This window comes from Vigna umbellata, chromosome 4, assembly GCF_029865625.1.
Source record: "Vigna umbellata cultivar VRB3 chromosome 4, Vumbellata_1.0, whole genome shotgun sequence".
NCBI lineage: Eukaryota > Viridiplantae > Streptophyta > Magnoliopsida > Fabales > Fabaceae > Vigna > Vigna umbellata.
In genome coordinates this window covers 35,886,336-35,901,685 of record NC_142168.1, presented here as the reverse complement: position 1 = coordinate 35,901,685, position 15,350 = coordinate 35,886,336, and the positions used below count along the sequence as shown (strand labels likewise).

The 15,350-nt window shown below is 36.0% G+C and overlaps 1 protein-coding gene across 1 annotated transcript; it reads left to right on the top strand.

Moving 5' to 3' along the window:
* Nucleotides 1-1,721: 1,721 nt before the first annotated feature.
* LOC124820445 (ABC transporter B family member 15-like) lies at nucleotides 1,722-9,049 on the top strand. Its single transcript, XM_047292129.2, has 7 exons — nucleotides 1,722-2,227; nucleotides 2,340-2,394; nucleotides 2,496-2,674; nucleotides 3,316-3,773; nucleotides 3,872-4,412; nucleotides 6,252-7,166; nucleotides 7,247-9,049. The coding sequence occupies exons 1-7, from the start codon at nucleotides 1,961-1,963 to the stop codon at nucleotides 8,627-8,629; spliced, it is 3,798 nt and encodes a 1,265-aa protein (XP_047148085.2). The 5' UTR covers nucleotides 1,722-1,960; the 3' UTR covers nucleotides 8,630-9,049.
* The last annotated feature ends 6,301 nt before the right edge of the window (nucleotides 9,050-15,350 follow it).

The following is a 15,350-nucleotide window of genomic DNA, read 5'->3' as shown; positions in this document are numbered from 1 at the left end:
CGGTTCTTGGACGGTGACGGTAGCGCACTTAGAACTCGCTAGGATAAGCTCTAACCATGGCCCTGATACCATATTAGAAAGTGGGTTTTTAAGCCTAACTCAACCCCACAAAACCGGCTTGTAAGGTGAGGTCTGTACCTCACTTATATATTATAATTTGGCCTTATCTCTAGTCGATGTGGGACTCCCAATAAAGTGGAGAAGCGTTGGATGAGGTAGGAAAAAAATTACCTAGTGTCAGAAAAAAAAATTGACGTGCCACGCCCGTTAGTCAGCTCAGCTTATTTTTAACGTCGTTAGTTTTTTAGAAGCAAAAATTAAGGTTTCCTTAAACAGAATAAATAAAATGTACCTTAGTTTGAAAGAGGGACTAAAAACAATTTCGCTTGATAATTAAGGAATAAAATCATATTTAAACCTAAATTTTATTATAACTATTTAAAAGAGATATGTACGTAAAATATTTCTTTAAAATATAAAAAAACAAAAATCATTTTAAAATATTAGCAAGTATATGTTAAAGTTAAATGCGAAATAAAAGAATATTTTAAGAAAAGAATATTGAATCCTATTGAGTCCAACTACCCCGTAAATCTATCTGCCTCTGATGTTTTTCCGTAAGAATATTGAATTCTATTGAGTCCAACTACCCTGCCATGTTTTTCCGTCGTCGAGTAAAAGTAATTTGATATATACATATATATATATACATATATATATATATATATATACATATATATATATATATATATATATATATATATATATATATATATATATATATATATATATTGACATTCATTTAACATATTTAACAAAATTAAAATCTTCTTAGTAATTTTTTGAAAAAATAAAATAAAAAATAAGAAAGGACATAGTCAAATATAAATTATGTGTGTTAAATATATTTTTCATTTCTGCCGTCACTTTCATTTCTCCATTCTTTCTAATTTTTCTTTAGACTAATTTTGCAGCAGAAGCAAAGCAACCCTTCATTAATTATAATAAAAAAATACAACCTAAACTTTATACCATGGAAGACTTCAATTGCTTTTAGAACGATGGTATTTTGAGACTCGATTTTCTTTTTCATTACTTTTCCCTTTCTCTTTCTTTATAAATACAAAAATTTATTTTTATATAATTGTTTTACCCTTTTATGTTAAATGTTTCTCAAATAATTTCAAACAATTTTTTTTATTTCTAGTATCTTACATTAAAATCGGAAAATTCTATTTCTATTTGAAAAACGATCAAGGTTAAAGGTTCATTTTATTTTTCGAGATATTTTTTAAAAATAAAATTGTGATGGACAAAACTTTAAAGGTCACTAACATATAATCGAAATTGAATAAAAATAAGAATACTTTAAAAATATCTTGATTTAAACAAAATGAAAGCAAGTTAATTTTGGTTTTACTTTTGTAGCATCATACTTTGAGTTTAGGTTTACTTATAGTAGAGTTTATAAGAACAAAACATACTTATCTTTGTCTTATATCTAAACTCACTACAAAAATAACTTTCAAAAACATGTGTTTGTGTGGATTATGCTGTGTTGCTACTAAGAAACGTCATTAATGACGCTTTGAGAGGTGCATTATCATAAAGTCAAACATGTGGTTTTTCATTAGTTAACTGATTTCCCAAATATAATGTCACTCTCCTCCACCCTCGCCATAAGTCTCTCCACACACATGTTACCAAGAATAACACAACCCTCACCTTTGTTTGTTCTGCTGCTTTTGGCCCCCACCACTCCACATTCCAACTCCCTCTCACCACTCTCTTGTGCCTATAAATTCCATCATAACGTTGCAGCAGCAATATTGAAAATAATAAGGCCACTCAGAGGCTCTTTAAAGCAAGACAGAAAGAAGAAGAAGAAGCAACAGTAGTTGTCAGAGAATCTTACTGTTGCTTGTTTCTGACCAAATTATTAACCAAAGGGTTGCACCAAATGGGTGGTGGCAGTGGTGATAGTGGTGATGGTGATCATAACAATTCTATTTCCATGGTTGTTAAGAACAAGAAGAGTGGCTCTATTCGGTCCATTTTTATGCATGCTGATGGCCTCGACATGTTTCTCATGATTTTCGGATTGATTGGAGCCATTGGTGATGGCTTAGGCACCCCTTTGGTGTTGTTTATCACCAGCAAAATCATGAATAATATTGGAAATTTTTCTGGTGGAATAGATAGCACTTTCCTCGACAGCATCAATAAGGTATAGTTTGTTTTATCTTCTTTTCTCTCACTACCAGTTCGACACACATGGAACAATATCAGAAAGTAGCTTAATTATTATTTGATTTGGATTTATTACCTTTGTGATGCAGAATTCTCTGGTTTTGTTATACTTGGCTTGTGGGTCTTTTGTTGCTTGTTTTCTAGGTGAGTATGATTTTGGTTTTGACTTGACCAACTTGTATATCTTCATTTTTCATGATGCTAAAGCTTTAACATTGTGCTGCTTTTACTTTGGGGGATTTCAGAGGGTTATTGTTGGACAAGAACTGGCGAAAGACAAGCTGCTAGAATGAGAGTGAGGTACCTCAAGGCAGTGTTGAGGCAAGAAGTCGCATACTTTGATTTGCATGTCAGTAGCACATCCGAGGTCATCACCAGTGTCTCTAATGACAGCCTCGTAATTCAGGATGTTCTTAGTGAAAAGGTGTGCAGAAAAAACAAAACCAGTAACTTGTTTTTTTCTTGACCTTTCAACTTTGATACTAAACAAAGTGTTTTACTTCGCTGTCGTAAATTCCTTGACTGATACAAGATTTATAAAAATACTGTCGTGTGTTTGTTATATAGATATACTTCCGAAAATATTTTTTTAACAACTTTTTTACAATGGAAATGTAACTTCGTTTCAAATATTTTTCTGAACACAAATTCAAACAAACTAATAAAACAATGATACGTGATCCATTATCAAAAGTTGTTAAAATATCAGCCTTCTATTAAGAGTTATCTCTATTGACGATATAAAATATATTTCAGGAGAAAGTTGACAAAAAAAAAAACTCAGTGTAACCGGTAACAGAAACTACTTTTTACTAGTTTAAGCTGATGTAACATTCTTTTAGACAAAATCAATTCCAACAAACAAAAACCAAACTTCTATACTTTCTATAAAGTCAAGTATTGAGTGGAGTCAAAATCACATGCTACTACTGTGAAACTTTTAATAAATTTTCATCTTAACAACAGTTCACCAGATGATGTGGTTGAGATCTACTCATTTATGTCTTATGTGTGTGTGGTCACATCATTTGATTTAACATTTTCTCCCAAATTTGAAAACTATAGGTTCCAAATTTTTTGATGAATGCCTCTATGTTTGTGGCGAGCTACATAGTGGGTTTTGCATTATTATGGAGATTGACCCTTGTGGGGTTCCCTTTCGTGGTTCTACTTGTGATCCCTGGTTTTATGTATGGGAGGACACTAATGGGGTTGGCCAGCAAGATGAGAGAAGAATACGACAAGGCTGGTACAGTGGCAGAACAAGCAATATCTTCCATCAGAACAGTTTACTCCTTTGTGGGTGAAAGCAAAACCATAGATGCTTTCTCTGATGCTCTACAAGGTTCAGTAAAGTTAGGACTCAGACAAGGCTTGGCAAAAGGCATAGCTATCGGAAGCAATGGTGTTGTGTTTGCTATATGGGCTTTCATATCCTATTATGGTAGCAGATTGGTCATGTACCACGGTGCCAAAGGAGGAACTGTGTTTGCGGTTGGAGCAGCCATAGCACTTGGAGGATTGTAATGAATTCTCCCTACCTTTTATCTTGTTTTCATTGGCGAAACAGCTGGTGCAATTCGATGATTTTAAAGTTACTGTTTTTGTTTTTGTGAGACAGGGCCTTAGGTGCTGGTTTGTCGAACGTGAAGTACTTGTCGGAGGCAAGCACGGCAGGAGAACGAATAATGGAAGTGATAAAAAGGGTTCCGAAGATCGATTCAGACAACATGGGAGGGGAGATTCTGGAGGAGGTTTGTGGGGAAGTTGAGTTTGAGGATGTGAAGTTTGTGTACCCTTCGAGGCCTGACAGTGTGATTCTGAAGGAGTTCAGCCTGAGGGTTCCTGCTGGGAAAACAGTGGCACTGGTTGGAGGAAGTGGGTCAGGAAAATCCACAGTGATATCTCTTCTGCAGAGATTCTATGACCCAGTTGAGGGAGAGATACGTGTTGATGGTGTGGCCATTCACAGGTTGCAACTCAAGTGGTTGAGGTCTCAAATGGGGTTGGTGAGTCAAGAGCCTGCACTCTTTGCAACCACCATTAAAGAGAATATACTGTTTGGAAGAGAAGATGCAACTGAGGAAGAGGTTCTCCAAGCTGCAAAAGCTTCCAATGCTCATAATTTCATCTCACAGTTGCCTCAAGGATATCATACTCAGGTCAGTGCTATATGTTGGAACTTTATGCTTAGACAACTGTAATTTGAAACAAAAAATACTTTTTACATCAGATAGTATCATATAAAAAAGGGAAATTTATTGATTTTTATATAATAATTGGTTATCATTCTAGGTGTGAGTCTAAGTGTCACGAGTCTAAGTGTCATGTGTAGAAATAAAAAAATAAAATACCTTATAAGAAGGAAAATATTTTTTTTAATAATTTTTTTTACTAATTTTGTGATTGATTTGTTGGTCTAAGAAAGAATATTTATTAATTTATTGGCTTAAAATTTTTGATAAAGAGTACTCAGAGTGTTTTCGTTAGAGGAGGTACCACAGTTGAAGAGTTGGTTTTATTAGTTGATAGTATAAAAACTTTGAAGCATGTAACTTTTATTAAGTGTTTTTGTTTTACACAATATATTTGGAAGAAATTTGAGATATTAACTTTGAAAGATTTGATAGGAGATAAAGCTGAAGTATTGAAGTGGAGATATTTAAAGTTTTTTACTTGTAGTAAAATATAGGAAAATAAATTAAGGTTTTTAAATGAAGAAAGTAAAATATAATAATGGAGTGACATTAGTGATTCTTTGAGTTCATGATGTAATCCATGGAAGTGAAACGTGTTGATGTTAAGTATAATAATTTTGTTGGAAGAATAAAGAAAAGTCCAACTAATAATTTGGTGGTCCACGCACATAAAGCACATAAACTTTCCTCCAAATGGTTTTTAATTACAAGTTCCATAAATGGCCGGCAACTTAATCATTTTTAATCAAATCATTTAATAGGAGAATGTTTTTCAAACCATGTCATGGTACAACTCATCACAATACAATTTCACATTTCAAAATAAAACTATTACAAAACCTTTTTAAAATACTTTTCTCTTTTTATTTATTATTAGTAAACTTTTATTAAAGACTTAATCTCTTTTAAAAAAGATTTTCTTTTTCTTTTTTTGTTTGATGAACTTTTTTTCTGTTTTTCATCTTTTAAAATTAAAAATTCTTTTTTTATGTACAATATTATGTGAGGTTAATTTACTATTTATGCTGTATGTTTTTGTGATATAATGTAAATTTGTAAGGTTTTAAAATAAATATTATTTATCTATTTTAAATGAACATTGGCTATTAAAACAGTGACTTTTAGATTTGAAGGATAATTTTTTTAAATTAACTTTTGCGGATAATGAAACAAAATATTTCTCATTTTATACAAACTAAAACAATAATTTAAACCTGGATGAAGAAAGAGATTTTTTAAGAAAAAAAAATATTTAAGACTCACTTATTTTAAAGAGTATGAAACATATTTAAATCTTATTTAAAAGTAGATAAAGTAAAAAATTATAAAATGGAATTGCAATATTGCAAAATTATTGCAATTATCTAACAATATCATACATACACGAAAGTAGTGGCTCATGGGAAATAGCAAAATAACCAAAGCAAAAATATACAGAAACATGATCAAAAATTATCATTGACTATCCCAAAAAGATTTTAAAAAAATGTCTTACATCACATGAGTTCATGCAATTGCATAACTTAATATTTTTTAAAATCACTAGATAGAGCCTCTCCCACATACTTTCCAATCATTCCAAAAAAAAAATAGTGTTGCCAAGTTCAATGCATCAAAAGTATGTAATGAAGATCAAATTGTTATATTGTTTGCAGATAAAAAAAAATGTAATGAACATCAAAATGAAAAGGATGCTTTTGCATTTTGTTCATAATTTATCAGCTTTACCACCATAACTTTCTTGAAGTTTTACAGTTTAAAGTTAATCTAGTTCGGAGATTTTACAGTGGAGATTGTTTGTAGGTGGGGGAGAGAGGAATTCAAATGTCAGGGGGACAAAAGCAAAGAATTGCTATAGCACGAGCAATAATAAAGAAGCCACGAATTCTTTTGTTAGATGAAGCAACGAGTGCCCTAGATTCTGAGTCCGAACGAGTTGTGCAAGAAGCATTGGACAAAGCAGCAGTGGGGCGCACCACGATCATCATTGCTCATCGATTATCCACCATAAGAAACGCAGATGTGATTGCTGTGGTGCAAAGTGGGAAGATCATGGAAATGGGGTCACACCATGAACTCATCCAAAACGACAATGGCCTCTACACCTCTCTAGTTCGTCTGCAACAAGCAAAAGACGAAAGAGAAGACACCCCTTTTCACCCTCTTCCTCCTCCTTCGTCATTATCATCATCATCCATATCAAACAAGGACAATCACAACACAAGCAGTCGTAGGTTGTCTCTTGTGAGTCGATCCAGTTCTGCCAACTCAATCCCTCGTGGTGATGATGTTGTTGAAGATGTTGTGGAAGAAGACATGAAGCTGCCACTTCCCTCCTTTCGAAGATTGCTGGCATTGAATATTCCTGAGTGGAAGCAAGCATGTATGGGGTGTTTGAATGCAGTGTTGTTTGGTGCAATACAACCTGTGTACGCATTTTCAATGGGGTCGGTGATATCTGTTTACTTTCTCCCAGACCATGATGAGATTAAAGAGAAAACCAGGATCTACTCCCTTTGTTTTCTAGGGTTGGCTGTGTTCTCCTTGGTGGTTAACATCCTCCAACACTATAACTTTGCTTACATGGGAGAGTACTTAACCAAAAGGATCAGAGAACGAATGCTTTCCAAGATACTCACTTTTGAAGTTGGATGGTTCGATCAAGATGAAAATTCCACCGGTGCTGTTTGTTCTAGACTTGCCAAAGAAGCCAATGTGGTATGCATTAGTTTATGTTGTTCAAAAGATGTAATAAAGACCAAACACTTTAACTATGTTGTCCTCTTTTGTTGTTTCAGGTAAGGTCTTTGGTGGGAGACAGAATGGCTCTAGTGGTGCAAACCATTTCTGCAGTGGTGATAGCTTTCACTATGGGCCTAGTCATTGCATGGAGGTTGGCCATTGTTATGATAGCAGTTCAACCGATTATCATAGCCTGCTTCTACACAAGGCGTGTCCTTCTCAAGAGCATGTCTAGCAAGGCCATCAAGGCGCAAGATGAAAGTAGCAAGATAGCTGCAGAAGCTGTTTCCAACCTCAGAACCATCACAGCATTTTCTTCCCAAGAGAGGATCCTGAAGATGCTTGAAAAGGCACAAGAGGGACCAAGTCATGAAAGCATTCGGCAATCATGGTTTGCAGGTGTTGGTCTTGCCTGTTCCCAGAGCCTTACGTTTTGCACTTGGGCCTTGGACTTCTGGTATGGGGGAAAGCTTGTGTTCAAAGGGATCATCAGTGCCAAAGCATTGTTTGAGACCTTCATGATCTTAGTGAGCACAGGTAGGGTCATTGCAGATGCTGGCAGCATGACCAATGACCTTGCCAAAGGTTCTGATGCTGTGGGTTCAGTTTTTGCAATCCTAGACAGGTACACAAAAATTGAGCCTGATGATGAGACAGATGGACACAAGCCTGAAAAATTAACTGGGAAAATAGAGCTTCATGATGTCCATTTTGCATACCCAGCCAGGCCTAATGTGATGATCTTTCAAGGCTTCTCAATCAGAATAGATGCAGGCAAATCAACAGCATTGGTAGGGCAAAGTGGTTCTGGAAAATCAACAATAATAGGACTAATAGAGAGATTCTATGACCCACTAAAAGGGATAGTGGCCATAGATGGTAGAGACATAAAACAATATCACCTTAGGTCACTGAGGAAGCACATTGGTCTGGTGAGCCAAGAGCCAACATTGTTTGGTGGGAGCATAAGGGAAAACATTGCATATGGAGCATGTAACAAGGTTGATGAAAGTGAGATCATAGAAGCAGCAAGGGCTGCAAATGCTCATGACTTCATTGCAAGTCTGAAGGATGGATATGAAACATGGTGTGGAGATAGAGGAGTGCAACTCTCAGGGGGTCAGAAGCAAAGAATTGCAATAGCAAGAGCCATACTGAAGAACCCTGAAGTGCTGTTGCTGGATGAAGCCACCAGTGCTCTTGATAGCCAGTCAGAGAAATTGGTGCAAGATGCTCTAGACAGGGTGATGGTGGGAAGAACTAGTGTGGTGGTGGCTCACAGGTTAAGCACAATACAGAACTGTGATCAAATTGCTGTGCTAGACAAGGGAAAAGTGGTGGAGAAAGGGACTCATTCATCTTTGTTGGCTCAAGGACCAAGTGGAGCTTATTACTCTTTGGTGAGTTTGCAAAGAAGACCAACAAAACATGAAGGTTAATCCTAAAAATATGAAAATCAGCTAACCTAAACAAACCAAGTTGTCACATATTTCAGATTACTATAAAATCTCTTCTTTCGCTTGATGGAAGATATATATATAGCTTCAAACAAGAATGGTGGAACAAAATGGATGAAAAGTAAACTAAGTAAGATAAGGCATGTATAACAGTTGTTTTCTCTTAATTTCTTATGTTATATATGCTTAAAGTAATTATATGATAATTAGTTTTATTTGACTTAAAATGTATGTAGTCTTTAGTCATGGTTTCTTAAAATCTAGATTTTGAATTTATCTTTAGTTAGGATATTTACTTTATTTATTATCATTATATTGTGTTAAGGGTTATTTTAATTATGATCATATTGTGTTTAAGGTTATTCTATTTGTCATAATTATATTGTGTTTAAGTTTACCTAATTATCATGATTATATTGTATCTAAGATTACCTAATTATCATGATTATATTGTGTGGATTGCCCTAACTATCATGTATTTTATATGAATTTATTATTATAAATAGAAGATTATGAAAAGAATCAATCAAACCCCAATAATTATTTTTTTTCAATCTTAAGTCCCTTCAAACTAAGGGAACTCAATATTTAAGATGTATTTTTATTAAAGAAAATGATATGGTATATGTTTTATATTTTAGTAAGTTTAGATAATATAACAGTAATCAATAAATAATATATTAGTAAGAAAATGACATATATATATATATATATATATATATATATATATATATATATGTTATATCAAAATATTATAAAAAAAAACTTATGTTAAAATATATATTTTTTTTATAAATCAGCTTATAAAATTAAGAAAATGAACTTTTAAAATGATTTATTTAGGATTCTGAGATAACTTTTTTAAATTAGTGTGAAGTAAGTAAAAGTTAGATGTCACTTAATTTCAAAGCTTAATAATAGAATAACATTAACAAATTTCACTAATAAGGTAATGTAACTTAGATAATAGAAACAAAGTTAAAAAAGTTAAAAGGTAATGGTACTTAGATAATAGAAGCAAATTTAAAAAAGTTAAAAGGTAATGGTACTTAGATAATAGAAACAAAGTTAAAAAAGTTAAAAGATAATGGTACTTAGATAATAGAAGCAAAGTTAAAAAAGATAGAAGAGTTAAATCAGGGACGGGCAAATGGTCGGAAGTAACTCGCTCTAGTCCAATTGTAACAGACAATAGAGCTATTGAAAATAGAGCAGGAAGAAGCAGCTTAGGAAGAGAGTAAGAATACCACGAAACTTCTGAGAGATTACGTTAGGGATCGTCCTCTTCGGGTGCGAAAGAGGCTTCGGCCCAATGGTAAGTTTCTTTTTGCAGACGCTACATATTGTCTTGTTTCACAAAAAAAAATTATGTGTATTCTGTAATATGTGGCCAAATTATTTTCTTGGTCAAGGTCTTTAGTAAATATTCCATAAAAAAAATGATGTGTATTGTATTCTTTCTATCCTTGCAAATTATTTTGTTAGTCCTGTCTTTCATAAAGATTTGAAAATGTTGTATATTTTGTATCATGTCTTATTAGAATAAAAGGGTAGAAACGTAAAAACCCATACACAGATATTATTTCTCTTAAAACGTGAATTATGCACGTGATAGTGAGAGAAAGCCAAAAGTAGAAAGAGAAACGCGAGAATCTGAGAGAGGAGATGAGCACTGGAAGCTCTGCTAGGGTTCAACCCTCTTCAACAGTCACCACCACCACACACGGCAGTTTCAAAATGATCAATAGGATGCAAACACTCACAGGTATTCTGAATAACCTCAAAAATTGTATTATTTTCTGTTTGAAACTGATTTACAGAGTTTATATACATGAGAATAATCTGTTTTTTCTGTTTGATTTACACTTCAACACTCCTCCTAAAACAAAACTTGAAAAACCAACGATTATTCGACGAAAAAACCCCTTTTCACCGATTGAATCTGTGAAAAGCTTCACCTCCTTGATTTCCAGCAACTTCTACCGATTAAAGTCAGTAAAACCACCTTCTTCAAGCACACACATGTTTTTCACCGATTAAAACCCGGGAAAAACACCTCCTTGACCGATCTCCTCCTCCGTGAAGAAAACCCTAATTTTTCAAAATCTCAACTTGCACCATCCCATTTTTCTTTCTGAGTTTCAGAAAGTGTTCGCCTTTAAGGGCTTTAGTCAGTATATCTGCAAGTTGATCTTCGGATCTGCAGTGTACAATCTCCAGTTTCCCATTGCTGACCTGTTCCCTGATATAGTGGAATCTGGTCTCAATGTGTTTACTCCTACCGTGAGATGTAGGATGTTTAGCAAGATTTATGGCTGATTTGTTGTCAACCATTAATCTCACCCTCTTCTCAGACAGCTCAATCTTTAGTCCTTCTACCAAGGATCTCAGCCAGGTTGCTTGACATGTAGCTTCACAGGCAGCTATGTATTCTGCCTCACATGATGTCAGTATCCGTTTGACAGCAATCAAATGTGGTACTCTAGGACACTCCATGTATCTGCTTATCACTCCAACACTATAGCTCAAATCAGGTCTGGTGTTAAAGAGATACCTAAGACTTCCAACCATTCTCCTGTAAGTTGTTGGATCAACAGCTTCCTCTTCTGGCTCTTTTTCCAGCCTCAATCCTACTTCTGTAGGAGTATTTGTAGCATTACAGTCACCCATCTCATATTTTTTCAGCAGGTCTAAAGCATAGCTTGATTGGTGCATCACTATTCCACTTTCAATCTTGGTAAACTCAATGCCAAGAAAATAGCTGAGTCTTCCAAGAATTCTCATTTCAAACTCACTTTGCATTTCAGTTTTAAAAACTGAAATTAATTCCTCACAACTTCCAGTGACTAACAAGTCATCCACATAGAGACACACAATCAACTTCTCTGTTCTGCCTTTGTGCTGACAGCTTTGCACATACACACCGTGTTCTGAAACACATTTTTCAACCCCAATACTGCCCATGAAACCATCAATACGCTGGTTCCAGGCCCTTGGAGCCTGCTTAAGCCCATAGAGAGCTTTCCTTAGCCTATACACTTTGTCCAGCTGCCCTTTGACCTCAAAACCCTATGGTTGCACCACATAAACCTCCTCCTCCAGTCTTCCATTTAGGAAGGCTGACTTCACATCAAGCTGGTGTAAAGACCAGCAAAATTTAGTGGCCAAGGATAACACTAACCTGATAGTTTCAACCCTTGCCATAGGAGCAAATACTTCACCATAATCAACTCCAGCCTTTTGTAAGAATCCCTTAGCAACCAGTCGTGCCTTATACCTCACAACAATGCCTTGTGGATTTATCTTTGATTTGTAAACCTATTTTAATGTTATGGGTTTCTTTCCAGAGGGTAATTCCACCAGTTCCCAGGTCTGGTTCCTTTCTATGGAGTCAATCTCCTCCTCCATGGCTTTATGCCATTTCTCATCTTTAACTGCTTCTTCAAATTCTACTGGTTCAACCTCTGCAATTAGGGCATAATGAACACATTGTCCATCTGTTGTTAGAGTAGCTTCATAGGATAGCTCATAATCTCTCAAAGTGTACTGGCAGTTGTGTAGTTCTGGCAGTTGTGTAGTTCTGGATGATCTTCTCTGTCTGTCATTCCCACTGTCCTCTTCTATTTCAACTGCAGCAGTGGTATCTTCCAAAGAAATGGTTGGAGATTCCTGCTCAGCTGCTTTCCACTGCCAAGCTCCACTCTCATCAACAACTACATCCCTATTGATACATGTTGTCCTTGATACAGGGTCATACAGTTTGTATCCTCCAGTAGGATTATAGCCCACAAGAATCAGTGGCACACCTTTGTCATCCAGCTTTCTCCTTAATTGATTTGGTATATGCTTATAACATATAGATCCAAAGATTCTCAGATGTTTAACATCTGGTTTCACACCTGTCCACGCCTCTTCAGGTGTCAGACCCACCAGTCTCTTTGTTGGAGACAAATTCAGTATATAAGTGGCTATCACCACAGCCTCTCCCCATAAAAAGTTAGACAACCCTTTGCTTTTTAACATACATCTCACCATGTTCAGGAGTGTTCTATTCTTCCTTTCAGCTGCACCATTATGTTGTGGTGTATATGGAGGAGTAACCTCATGTACAATCCCTTCATTTTCACAGAACACCTTGAATTCAGTGGAGATGTATTCTCCACCTCCGTCTGTCCTCAAGACCTTTATCTTCTGCTCACACTGCTTCTCAACCATCCTTTTGAATTTCTGAAACACCTGTAATACTTCTCCTTTCCTCTTGATTAGGTACACCCAACATTTTCTGGTGTAATCATCAATAAACAACAGGAAGTATCTACTACCTCATGGTGTTTCAACCTGTATTGGTCCACAAACATCCGAATAGACTACTCCTAGTCTTCCTGCAGATCTCTGGGTAGATTCTTCTGAAAACTGCCCCTTGTTTGCTTACACTGCACACACTCACTGCACACTGTGTCTGCAATCTCAACATTAGGCAATCCATTCACCATTCTCTTCTGTCCTAACAGAGACAGATCTCTGAAATTTAAATGCCCAAACCGCAAATGCCAAAGCCATTCCTCCTTGCTCTCTGAGGCAGTGAAGCACTGGTGTTTTACTGCACTCATCACAACCCTGAATGTCCGATTGTGTGACAGCTGAGCTTGTACAATCATTCTCCTCTGTTGGTTGAAAATACTAAGGCCGTTATCCTCCATTTTCATCACATAGCCCTTCTGCAGTAGCTGCCCCAAGCTTAGCAAATTTGATTTCAAACCTGGTACATACAGTACCTCTTCAATTGTGACTTCCTTTCCTTCTGCATCCCTTAGAACAACTCTGCCTGTACCTTCTGCCATCAAGCTTCTGTCATCAGCAAAACGAATTTTTCCTTGTGCAACATCCTTAATTCCCACAAACCAGTCTTTTCTACCTGTCATGTGGGTAGAGCAACCAGAATCTAAGTACCACACATCTTTTTCTGATGAATTTTCCTCAGTTTTAGCCGTCAACATCACTGGTTCTGAGTCAGATTCCTCCTCTTGGGCCAAATTAGCCCTTTTCTTTGGTTTGTTCTTAGCACCTTCACCACTCCAGCAATCCTTGGCATAATGGTCAAGTTTCTGACAATTATAGCACTTGACCTTCTTTTTGTCAAATTTCCATTCACCACTCTTCTGATTTTTCACTTTGCTTGACTCACTGGACTCTTCTCCTTGCTGGTCCGGTGAGTCTTTGCCCTTCTTGCTACCTTTTCCTCCTTTCTTGAACAACTTCTTGCCTTTTCACTGAGATCTGGCCTGCAAGGCCTGCTCCTGGCATTGTCTGCACTCATTAATACGAAATTCATGAGCCTCCAATGAGTTCAAGAACTCCTCTATCTCCATGGTTTCCTTCCTTCTGGTTTCCTCTATAGCAACCACAACATTATCAAATCTGGATGATAGTGTTCTCAGGATCTTGTCAACAATATACTCATCAGATATTCCATCTTTACAGGCCCTCATCTTATTTACTAATTCTTGTACCTTATCAAAGTACTCAGCCACGGTTTCATTCTCCTCCATGACTAGAATTTCAAATTGTCTTCTCAGTGCCTGCAGTTTAACTTTTGTGTTTCTGTCTCCATCCCCATAAGTCTTTACTAAGATGTCCCATACCTCCTTAGCAGTAGCAGCTTTGGAGATCTTGTTGAAGATCTTTGGGCTGACACACTGGTACAGCAGAAACCTTGCCTTGCTATCCAGTTTTACTTGCCACTTATAACTCTTTTTCTCTTCTTCAGTGGCCCTGTCACTCAACTCGGGCAACCCATCTTCTATCACCTCTGAAACATCCTGGAAGCGAAAAATGGCTTGCATTTTAATGCGCCAGTCTTCAAACTGCTTCCCATAAAACACTGGTAGTGGCCCCTGTATACCCCCAAATCCTGCCATCCTTTCTTGCTGAGTTCTTGAACTTTCTTTGATCTTTAACCACTCAAAGAAACCTTCTTTCTTCTCCTCTGGATACACACAATTCCAGATCACTCACCAGGAAAGCAACAACACGAACCTATGCTCTTGATACCATATTAGAATAAAAGGGTAGAAATGTAAAAACCCATACACAGATATTATTTCTCTTAAAATGTGAATTATGCACGTGATAGTGAGAGAAAGCCAAAAGTAGAAAGAGAAACGCGAGAATCTGAGAAAGGAGATGAGCACTGGAAGCTCCGCTAGGGTTCAACCCTCTTCAATAGTCACCACCACCACACACGGCAGTTTCAGAATGATCAACAGGATGCAAAGACTCACAGGTATTCTGAATAACCTCAAAAATTGTATTATTTTCTGTTTGAAACTAATTTACAGAGTTTATATACATGAGAATAATATGTTTTTTCTGTTTGATTTACACTTCAACATGTCTAACCTTTTCTTAGATTAGTGTATAACTCATTATTGAACTATTATTATAATCGCTCTCACACGAAAAATGTAGGGAATGGTTTGAAGGGATAAAAATACTTAGATTCAAAGCTGTTACCAAAATCAAGCACATTAATTAAACCTAACATCATAGAACTCTCATCTTAGAAGCACTAAGATGTCGTCCATTAAGCACGATGGTGGTTAATCCTAAAAATATGAAAATCAGCTAACCTAAACAGACCAAATTGTCACATATTTTAGATTATTATAAAACCTCTTCTTTGGCTTGATGGATATAGCTTCAA

Bases quoted from the DNA above. Each gene is read 5' to 3' on its own strand.
- LOC124820445 (XM_047292129.2), top strand. From the start codon at position 1,961: ATGGGTGGTGGCAGTGGTGATAGTGGTGATGGTGATCATAACAATTCT. The intron at 4,413-6,251 runs GTCAGTGCTATA...GATTGTTTGTAG, and splicing joins CTCAAGGATATCATACTCAG to GTGGGGGAGAGAGGAATTCA. The intron at 7,167-7,246 runs GTATGCATTAGT...TTGTTGTTTCAG, and splicing joins TTGCCAAAGAAGCCAATGTG to GTAAGGTCTTTGGTGGGAGA.